We start from the raw sequence: 12,068 nt of genomic DNA, 5'->3' as shown, positions 1-12,068 counted from the left end.
CACGGACTATGTAACTTGTCATGCACAAACTATTAAGGGTTACTGAAAATATTCTAAATGTTTGTGTCATCCTCTACGTATGTACATATATATGTATGCTTACCCTGGGTAGCAATATTTTTAATATTTGCGGAAAGGAGAATTATAGCAACCAGTGGCGTGCGGTCCATGGATGCGGTGGATGCGGCGCATCCCCTATAACTTTAAAAAGCCAAGAGTATTTTTAATAAATATTTGAATTTCGCTTCGATGTATTCTTAGTGATGTACGTGATTATGATGTAGTTTATGAGTATATATATATATATATATTTCACATATCACGTGTTTTTTGTTACATGATGCATTATATAGGATCTTTTGATAATTTTTATTAAGGATTCGCATAGGCGGGCGGGCGGCCGGCCGGCCACAGGCGAGTGACGCTGGCGAGTAGACGCTGACTGAAGTGCGCCCGCGTCATGGATTCGGAGTCGATACCGATCCCATTTGCGCATGCGCACTATGAGGCTGTCTTATTCGCGCGGACGCGTTGACACTTGTTTAACCTCTACGGTGGATTCGGTTTCTCTGTTTGCTTATCTATTGAGTTTCACTTGGAAGCCGCTGTTGATCGATATTTCCGCACGCTACGCCCCAAGTTATTTATCAAAAAGCTAGCCGATTCATTTCTTTAGACGAAGTTAATCATTTATACTGTAAGTTGGTTATTTTTTACTTTTGAATTAAGTTTTCATTTTAATTAGTTTCGTCTAACTTTATTTTTAGTTTACTGTTCCACTACTTACGAGTTTTCATTATTGCCTTTAATATGGATATCGAAAATAACAATGAGAGTGGACTTGTCGTCGAGATCAATAATAATTGCAATTGTTTAATTGAAAATGTGCTGAAAAGAAGATTTGCTTCTCTCCCATTTAATGAAAAGGAGATTATTGTTAAGAGCCCCAAACCCACACCAATATTAAATATTCAGTCTAAAACAAAAACATTTAAAAGGTATTTTAACACAGAAACATACGAAAAAATTTCATGGATTTGTGGATGTGCTCACTTAACGAAATTATTCTGTTGGCCATGTATTTTATTTTCTCAAGAAGTGAATGTCTGGAGTAAATTTGGATTTTCTGACCTAAACAATTTAAGTAAATCGCGCAAGAGACATGAATGTTCTCAAGCTCACATATGTTCTGCTGCTCAATTTAAAAAATTTGGAAAGGGACCTCGTATAGAAAATTTTTTAAGTGCTCAATTTAAAGCAAATATTGAAATGCACAACAAAGAAGTTACTGCAAATAGATACATTTTGTCGAAATTAATAAGCGCGATCTGTTTTTTAGCAAAACAAGAACAACCTTTACGAGGACATTTTGAACACCAGGAATCGTAAAATAGAGGGAATTATATTGAATTGCTGTATCTGTTGAGTGAATCAGACATAAAATTGAAAACTCATTTAGATAACTCTACGGTGTTTACTGGATTATCGAACCATATACAAAATGACTTGGTATCCGCAATATCAAAAGTCTTGCTAGATGAGATTAAAACTGAAATACGTGCATCAAAATTTGTTTCCATAATTGTGGACGAATCTACAGATATCAGTCGCAAAGCTCAGCTATCTACTATTTTTAGATATGTAGATGAAAACAATGAAATTCAGGAGAGATTAGTTGGATTTGTCGATGTTAGTCCCAATAGAACAGCTAATTCTCTTTTTCAGCACATACGTGAGACCTTGGAAGAATTTGGTTGTTTGGACAAATTAATTGCACAAACGTATGATGGAGCGGCTGTAATGTCCGGGGAGCATAATGGAGTGCAACGAAAAATTCGAGATATTTGTCCTAATTCTTTATTTGTCCATTGTTACGCTCAGAGATTGAATTTAGTTTTGTCGCAATCTGTTAACCATATATCCGGATGCAAACGTTTTTTCAGCCGTATGTTGTCATTTTCAACTTTTTTTTGTAAGTCTTCAAGAAGAATTTCCCTTCTCGATTGTCAAATAAAAAAACGATTTCCCACTGCTGCCCCTACACGATGGAACTACAATAGCAAAATTTTAAATATGGTATTAGAATATCAAACAGAATTAATGGAAATATTTAATCAAATAATTAATGATGAAGACGAATGGGATACTGATGCTGTCATAAATGCTGAAGTCCTTCATCGTTATTTAAAAGAGTTTGAATTCAATTTCAATTTGCATTTATTTTCTGCAATATTTAATTCGGCAGATTTTTTATTTGAAATTTTACAAAAAAAAACCTTTGACATATCGTATTGCGTAAGTGAAATTAAAAAATTTGTAAAATATTTAGATAACAAAAAAGACGATTTTGATTCATTGTGGAACAAAGTAATAACTAAAAATTTTAATAGAAAAAGAAAATATGCTGAATGTGAAGAAGATGTGAAAACAACGTATAAACTTCACTATTCTGAAATTTTAGAAACTCTTTCAGTAAATACAACCAATCGATTTCGAGATATCGAAAATTTAAAATTTCTTTTAATTTTTTTTAACGTCAAAAAATTTAAAGAATATGAAAATAATTTTCCAGATATCCTATTTAAATCACTCCACCTAACTTATGGAAAATAATTTGATTTGATGAAATTAAAAAGCGAATTAATTTACATGTACTCAACGCAAGATTTTCATTTGAAATCTATAAATGACGTAAAGGAATTAATTGTGAAAGATGATCTAATAGAAGTTTTGGAACAAGTATTTAGTTTAATACAATTAACACGAAGCGCATCGGCTGAACGATCATTTTCGACTATGAAAAGAATTAAAACGTTCACCAGAAGTAGTCAAAGTGAAGAAAGACTCTCTGGTCTTACTAAAATTGCAATCGAAAAGAAAATAATGTCAAATTTAAAAAACAATAAAAAATTCTATGATGCGGTTATCGATGAATTTTGTAAAAAGGAACGAAGAATAAAATAAAATTTTAAAAAATAAATTGGTCGGTTTTTTTTTTCAAACAAGAGACAGCATCCCTTGTTTGAAAAGTCACCGCACGCCACTGATAGCAACGTTGTAATGTGGGTTCCACAGAATTTTCCAATATTTTGACAGCTCAAATGATTTGACCTCTAAAAGTTTCATGGGACACCTAGTGAATCTGTTTGAAGATAGCTTTTGACTGTTAGCACTTAAACTAAAACCAATAAATAGTTCGTGTATGAACAAACTAAGATGTTCATGAATGAGCCAGGGTGAACACTTGGACTGTAACATACACATCAACCATTTTAAAATAAAATTTGTGTATGAACAACAAACAATTACATATTCAATTTATTCGCCAATGGGTACAAAATGGTAAAGATATTTTCATTTCTGCTGCTTCAAATTTTTTTTTTGATATTTTTAGTCATAAATTTATTGATTATAGATTTAGCTTATCTACCAATGTTCAAATCGACAGTTAATGTAACAGAATAATTAACTTCAAACATAAATAAATATTCTAAAAATTCCCAAGCTGATTTACAATATCGATATTTGATTTTTTAAATGGAATCGACTCGCGTAAATACATGGAAAATAATACATGGATGCAATAGGTGATCAGTGACAGCTTGCAGTGTAATCGTATAACAAATGCCCTTTCCCTTTCCACCCTTGTCCAATTTCACCCCTGATCCGTGTTTCTTCCCCTGCCGGTGATATACACATTTATGATTTTTTCGCATGGATTAATAAAACACTCGTATTCTGCCCCACTTACACGTTGTCTTTGTACCGGACGAGACAAATGCTCTCGATATTTTACTGTTATCCGTGACAAATGTTCGGCAATTACCAGCAGTTGACACTCCGTTACTAATTGTACGGGTCGAGGCCTCCCGATGAATTATCACTGGTCAACAGCATCGCGTGTCATAAGATAAAGTGCCGGATCGCCATGCCTCTCGTAAATCCCAACTTGACTAATTTAAACATATGACGAAAAAAATCCGTATGATTACATTGAACATCGACAATATCGGTTCGTTAGGGATGATGTTAAGGGAGTCTACGAAGTAAATAATAAAGAATGCCCTGTCGATATTATTCACATTATAATTATTCAAATGGAAACTGTCATGTGTCAATCATATCGTGCGATGCCATTTTTTTTTTGCACTTACATTATTCATTCGATGCTAATCAAAGAAATGCGGCATTCATATGCGGTCGGCTTTACCCTTAAATTATTCATGTGACACATCGAAAATTATCAATTGATACAGTAATCAAAATAATACATAATTTAAGACGTGAAATAATAATAAATATATAAAAAATATGATATTGAAACTGAATATCGATTAAATATATGTATGTATCGTCTCATCAATTATTATTATCACTATAAATTTGAGCAATGGTTTCTTTTCAAAAAAGTTTTACTATCCCTTATATTAATGCACACAATCATCGATAGGGTTTAAACGTATCCAGTTCAACGCTTCCCGCTTTTTAATTTGCAATATTGACTTACGATTCTCACGGTCGAATTTAATGCGTATTTAATATGCATCGACGCGTATTGAATTTAGATCATTAAAAAATATAGATTTTCGTTCGCTCGTTCCGGTCCTTCAATCCTCGGGAACAATAATTTGAATAATATTCATAAAAATTTCCTGTTTCGCGATGCAAGGCTTTTATGCCGATTGTGCTTTATGATGTCTCTCATGGCGAAAGCCCTCGTTTGGAAGCCATTGTGAGTTTCTCGGAGGTCAGCCGTGTCAAACAGAGGACAATAGCCGGACAAGTTGATATTTCTACTTTCTAGGACAATGAGAAGTGACAGTTGAATTGTCACCTCGGCTGCCGGTCATCTTCGGGAACAGGTAAAGGCAAAAGCACCCCAATCAAAAACTCTCTATGACGGCCATTGATGTTGCACGATATGATAGGTACGATCCGGTAACACTCGACAATAGCGCTTTCATTATTTTTTTTATTATTACATTGTTAAATATTTATCTGAATGCTAATTTAAAATCGGTTTTCGCAACCATCGGTTATCTTGCAAAAAAGCGGATGTGGTTATTTGTCGACCGGTCAACGATTCTCAGCAGTTAACTTTGATTTCTCTGATAGCGTAAAGGGATAATGGCGCTAATTAAACACTATTAAACCTAGTGTAAAATTAAATAGTGCATTTTTTATATACTAAATTTGATATAAATACATACAATAAAATCTCATACCAAGGAATTACACTGAAAAAATCATGAAAAATAACCGTTACATTATTCACACAAATCGGGGATTAGTTTCGCGCGAAATGAATCTCCTATCATATTTCCGATCAAAAATTTTCTATTATACACATCATCAATACTCTTCGCTTATTCATTACAGACTCCCGTATATCTGTGCTTATTCGTATTTCAACGTAAAAGCTTCTGGGATTTTTTGTTCGACGTCGATATTCGAATTCCCCAGAGATTAATTCGACCCGAAAAAGGATTAAATCACGTTAAGGGATGATCATTTGTTGTGAGATGTCTCACTTTGGTGACAATTTTTTCTTTCATCCCCACGAGGACACATATGTATGTACATACACGACAATCGTGAATGAGCAAATCTAAAAACATAAATATTACCAATCCAAAATGTTACATTTAAAAACGCACTAATTTTAAATAATTTCTAATATGAATTTATATACGAAATTGATTCGTTTTCATTTCCAGAATTTTATTAGGATAGTATACAAAAACATATGTATATGATATATACTTATTTGTATGTATACTTGAATATATATATACATATGTATTTTTACCCGTGTTGATTTAATTCTGGTGACACGGTTTACCTGATGAAAGCACGTCAATCATATCGACACCTGGAGGAGGATACGGCCCTTGTATCTTTTTCAATCATGTATTACACGGATAAACTATTTATATTACTTGGAAAAATATAAGTTACACAGCCAAATCTTTTTAAGCCAAAAATTTTATATGAATATAAATAAAATTTGAATTTAAATAAAAATACTATTCTGAAGTACTATTCTACACTTGGAAATAGAATTTTCGTTTTGTACTACTGGAAGCGCTTATTTTTATTTTTATTTATTTAAGAGTATTGTAGTAAAATTTTCAATTTATTTTACAAAATTCAAAAAAAAAATGTCGCAAAATAGAACATACCACCAAAAATATTGAATAAATGATAAAGTTGTATCTGTTACAATGGTACGACACACACTGTTTATACAAAAGAAAAGGACTTAACCGGCAGACGTGTGAAAACGGCAGTAAGGATCCCTTAGAATTTTTTTTAATATACATGTATTATATAAATAGGCTTAAGCGTTTTTGCTTCGGCATATTTGAAAGACGTGAATATTGGCAGATCAACAATGGTTGAAGATACCAATACAAATATTTGAAGTCCGATCCAAACGTATGTTTTATTTACATCACTTTCTTTATTTTTAAATTATTTTATGTATTATAAAATAAAATCAAAGATTAATGTATTTTATTTGCAATAATATGAAAAACATATTTTTAAGGAAAAATATTTCCGATTTTAAATCGGGCTTGAAACCCATGATTTGTGGTAAAATTTATTTACACAATTTATGATATTTTGTAACCGTAAAATATTTTCCGATCGCATTTGTTAAATAAACACATTTTATTTATAAAAAAAACTCGCCTCTAGAATTTTTTGTGTGTGACCCTTACCTGACATTCATCCCCTGCACACATATCCACAGCCTCGTTCATCCACTCAAAAAGATACAGGCAATAATATTCAGGTGCCAAAAAAAAAATTGACGAAATGTCAACGAAAAAATGTTACTGTTGACAATTGTACCTTTGCGCAAACCATCGCAGGGTTCATACCCTAATTTCACCCATTTGTGTGACCCGGCCCTACATCTAATTATTCGCATTCATTTGTGCAACGATTTCCGATGATAAAAAATAAGGATCTTTCTATACATTTCATAGAAAAACCACAAAAAAGAAGAAATTCAAGTTTTTTCACAAAATTTAACCGACGAACGACGCTTACAACTGTCAATTCTTCAATTTCCTCCATACATTGTATACTATACAATTTCAAGTATATGTTACACATGCTAACACTTTCAATATGTACATACATATGTATATGCATCAGCGATTTCAAAATTGTAAGTATCAACCCTCCTATTATAAAAAAAACTAGCACCGAAATTCCAAATCAAAATAGAAATGTTGAAATGAAAACAAAACATGTACTTCACCGAGATGACTGCTATCAATCATTAAATTTTATATTTTATTAAGTATTATTTTACAAAAGAATTTAAAGGAGAACTTTGTATATGAACTTTTAATTATACATTTTCTCTTTTAATATTTTATGTAATGTATTTATGAATATTTAGCATAATGCATTAGTCAAATATTAGTTCTATCTTCAATTTGACCTAAACACGAGAAAAAACATACAAACACTGTGTCTCAGATCTCCATACATTGGGTACTGGTTAATCTTAATCATCGTAATAAGGAGTAGCTCAAATTTTCAACGACTCCAACTTCAGCCAGAGCCACAACTCCACGAATCCCAACTCTAGCTCCACAGTCCTGAAATTTAGCCTAGTCAAAAACTTCAAATCCAAATATTTGAAACACTATAAACTACATGTATATGTAGTTTCTAGGCGTGCTCAACATATCCAATATCAAAAAGATATCTTCCCAGATTGAAAATCACTGACACGAGTACATATGTATCTACACATACGGCGAGGCCAAACATTCCCAGAAGGACCATCTTGTAGTGCGACCACTCTATGCGAATATGATACTGGCGAAGCGGTTGAACGACTTCTCCACGAATGCCCTCTTCATTATATAATTTCACCCTCACAAATATATAAATGCACGTATGGATGTGTGCATAGTGTTAACAATGGGTGGCTCACGGGTATAATTGTCGCTTCCCGGGCACAATGGTTGTTCGGTTCGAGTCCAGGACCAAGGAACGTGCTCGGCGACAAACTATGCTAATTTACAGCACTGTTACAACAAAAAAGAAACACCGTCTGACCAAGAATCAACCACTGAGGAACCACTGAAAAGTAACGACCACAACTTCACCATAACCACCCCGCGAAGGCTTTGGTAGATTCACCCGTGACGCACCCATAATCAATTTGCGACACTCTTCATAAGATGCATCGTTTATTTATTTGTTTCGACATATTATATGCATATCAATTATACGTATAAACTTCTGCGACTTGCAGACGTGTACATATGTACATCAAAATGTCTAGTATTAGATCGTGAGAATTGTTGGAGTTAGTGTCATCATGTATGAAAGTGAAGCTTATAGAATTATATACATAGTTTGACTTTCAGCTCTCACCATTATCTAAATCGTGTATTATTCGATATAGGAATCAATTTGGAACAAATCTTAAGCTTATCTAGTAAAAATAAATTAAATTTAACATACCTCCCAAGCATATCTGGGATCTGCAGGTAGAGAGGCCCATTTTCCGGCGAAAGGACCGTATCGTACACTTCTAGCGATGAAACTCCTAGCCCAAACTCCTTCCCTGCCTTCGCGCTCTCTTCTACTCCTAACAAGAAGTTCACTAGGTACTACCATATCTTGAGCTTTCAATCTCACATCATCTCCTTTCGTTTCGGCAGACTTATCGTCCTGAGTCTTCAATAAGGCCTCAACAGATTTAATCCTCAGACTTGATGACTCGTCAGAAGACTTCCTCTTTGATTCTAGACTGGCGATCACATCCTGATTGCGCAACTTGAAAGCATCGGTGAAAGAAAACTCTCTCGAACTAGATTCGTCCGGACTAGACGCGTTTCTGCCAGGACTGAGCTTGTGCTTGACGATATCCGTTTCAGCGTCACTTTCGTGCAAAGATATGCCGGGAATCTGATATGAATCGATGATTTGCTGAGGGGTACTTTTCCTTCTGGATTGTACGTGGTCTGAATTCGTCTGGACATTGTCTGACTGCACTGGAATTATTTCTAAGGCATCTTGATTGTTTGAAGGCCTGGGAGAAAGCTGACCTGAATCGACTGAATCGAGATCTTCCTCCTCACCGGTCGTCACTCCAGACACTTCTAACTCGTCCCCGCTGCTCCCTGAAATAGACACAAAAATAATCAGTAAATACATATGATAATTGCGTATGTGGAAAAAAAGATAGATAACATTTGGAAATTATTCAGTCAGTAAATAATACGATACGCTTACAACGGATAGCCACTTAATCAACGCGTAATCTATTCACTATACTAAGTGGCCCATCACAATCACCTGAACTAGCAAAAATTGTATTATATATAACCAACTTATCTTGTAAACAACATGCTAAATATAATATACTTGGGGTGCAACCGAATTGGAAAAACATCCAACACCTGGATAATTGATTGATTTCTTATACATACATATACCTACATATTGATAGAAACAAATGTAATACTGATTAATATATATGCAAATTTTCATCAATTTGAGTTTTATTTTCAAAATAAGACATTATAACAAAAAATATGACAAAACTCTCAATCAAAGAAAGTGCAGTAAATTATATTGAGGTCAAATATTATCTAATTGAATTAAAATCGATACCCACACTATACAAAACGGTTAGTCAAAATTTACTCATATTATGTGATATGCACAAAAATGTATGAAAGAGTTCGACGGGCGTGATGATACGCATATGTACGTTCACATTCGAGCACAACTTCCTTATCAATTCGACAAGTGGATATTATAACACCAGCGCTGCTATTTACAAAAGTGAAATATAAACATCAAAACCTCACAGGTGAGTTGCAGGTGCACTAACTAGCCCGTGCACCGAAGATCAGTTTAATGTTTGCGTGAGGCTTTATCGAAATATGTATGTATAATATTATTGCGAGAACTTCGGCAGATAAGCGCTCAACGAGCTCTATTGTGCATAAATTAAAAACAAGTGACGCAAACTTTAGATCGACTGTAAAAATAATCGAAACTTATGCACAATATGATAATCGTGTTCGGACCAGATGCAAACCGTGGTGAATCGAAACTCATCTGCTTCGGATGAGACTAACATCTCGAAGAAGCACGTTTTGGACATTCGCGTTTCAAACTGAAGAGAATCCGTGATAATGGATTTGGAGCTTAATGAGAGAGCTCTGAATGCATAACCATTTTCAACGCTCCATTGAAACGGTCCTTTCTATCAGGTTTTTTTATGCAAATGCAACTCAGACGAATGCATCCAGTATAATAAACGACAAAAATCCACCAAACTAAAAAAAACTCATTCTCACAAGGAGCCGTTCCGAGAATTTAGACATTCGTCAACAATAAAAAGGACTCAAATAATATTTGGGAGATAACATCAATATATCAAATTGCGGTGTCAATATTTAGATTTCTCCCAAAGCAATAAAACTAAAATTTTGGATCCTCAAACTGCGTTATTTTTTTCATTTTTTACTTTAGTCAAAAGTAAAAAATGAAAAACAATATTGCATAAAATCAACACGAAAGATTTTTATGAAATTTTTAATTTCATTACGAAGCACAAAACAGATTTTAATTAATTATATTTATAATAATCCAAAATATTGACAGTAAATAATTTGATAAAGATATACCTATCATAGTTTTTGTGCTTCATCTATTAAGAAAATATTTTAGAAGTTTCCAAATAAAAACCCATTACATTTGAGTAGAATACAAAATATTTTTTTACATATTGAATGACGAAAATCTTTTACCCTTAAACGGGTGCTAATCATAGAACAAACATACAAGAGGGGTTGTTTATAAAGATATATTTGTGACCGATAAGATTACTTTGTCCAATGTACCGCAAAAATTCGCAGATAAATAAATACAAAACATCATAAAAACGGTTAGAAAAGGGTGTTGTAGACAACATTGTCAATAAGAACAAACAGTAAGTGATTTCACTTAAAAAAAATTACAAAAAAAAAAAACAATAAACGCAAAACAGCAATCCTTCAGGTGCCAATATCGTTATCGTCGCTTTTGTTAATCAGCATTGCTATTTTAGTAGCGTTTAATAATTAATAGGCAACCAACCATTTTTACGGAAACCGTATTTAAATTTCAATGGATCGGTATCAGTCCGTATCTACCTTACACAGTACGAAACCGCAAGTGTGTTACTTTACGAAAATAAATCGTTTTACGAGCAGAAGTTGTCAAAGTAAACGATTATTTATTGTCGTTTCAAATTTAGACTTTTATGAGAACAATCACCCAAATAAAATCTAGGTCAAAGTCAGTGACGGGATAGAGTAGATAGATGCATCTGCTACTAAAGCAGATAGATGCATCTTATATAAGTCTTCATACTTTGAGTGAGAACATGAGATTTCATTATATATAAACAGTAATATTGCATAATGAGATATTAGTATTATAAAAATTTTATCGTACGTGATTGAAGAATTGCACTTTTTCACTAAAATTTGAAGGAGCAAATATCACATAAGATGAAACCGTTATATGTATTATGTACTTACATATACATAAATTTTAATTGACTACCTCTGATTTGCCGTTTTAATAGATAGATAAGACCACGGTATGCCGCCGTCGGCTGCGGTCAGCTAATTAGCACTAGCAGTGGTTTTCACACACATCTCAAATCGGCCCACAGCACCCCACCCCCACCGGGCGCAAACCGGAAACGACAACAGATTTCCAACCGATTTGATAAACACGTTATATATTAACCATGCAATATCTAAAATTATTCCAGAAAACCCCAAAACTAACTAATTTTAATTACAGAACGAACTTATTGAGACAAAAATATATCGGTAAGTACTTATATGTGGATTTAAATTAAATTAATTAACAATGTTCGTATAAATATTTCAGTTTACAGAGAGCTAGAAGTTCTAGCGCACTTGTTCTAATCTACATACATATGTATAATATAACAATTGCACAAAACATACAGCATTGCAAATAGGAAATTGTATACCTATGTAAGTATGTACGTCGTATAAATA

The 12,068-nt window shown here is 33.4% G+C and overlaps 2 protein-coding genes across 3 annotated transcripts in view; one reads left to right on the top strand and one right to left on the bottom strand.

Annotated features, from left to right (window-relative positions):
* LOC143916946 (uncharacterized) overlaps positions 1-2,385 on the top strand; it is a 572,328-nt gene extending 569,943 nt beyond the window's left edge. Inside the window, exons 1-2 of one of the 2 annotated variants that reach the window (XM_077438253.1) lie at positions 495-697; positions 768-2,385. In XM_077438253.1, the coding sequence (XP_077294379.1) occupies positions 811-1,389 (579 nt within the window). In that variant the 5' untranslated portion in view covers positions 495-697; positions 768-810 and the 3' untranslated portion in view covers positions 1,390-2,385. Of the gene's footprint in view, positions 1-112 lie in introns of those variants that run through there. The other variant, XM_077438252.1, reaches the window with a different exon arrangement.
* The window catches only part of LOC143916932 (transcription factor hamlet-like), a 48,395-nt gene extending 36,723 nt beyond the window's left edge, over positions 1-11,672 (bottom strand). The window contains exons 1-2 of the mRNA XM_077438222.1: positions 11,599-11,672; positions 8,497-9,158 (exon numbers count right to left, since the gene is read on the bottom strand). Coding sequence (XP_077294348.1) covers positions 8,497-8,652 — 156 coding nt within the window. The 5' untranslated portion in view covers positions 8,653-9,158; positions 11,599-11,672. The remainder of the gene's footprint in view (positions 1-8,496; positions 9,159-11,598) is intronic.
* Positions 11,673-12,068: the final 396 nt, after the last annotated feature.

This window comes from Arctopsyche grandis, chromosome 9 (assembly GCF_051622035.1).
Source record: "Arctopsyche grandis isolate Sample6627 chromosome 9, ASM5162203v2, whole genome shotgun sequence".
In the NCBI taxonomy this organism is placed as follows: Eukaryota; Metazoa; Arthropoda; class Insecta; order Trichoptera; family Hydropsychidae; genus Arctopsyche; species Arctopsyche grandis.
This window is presented reverse-complemented; position numbering and strand designations above follow the sequence as displayed.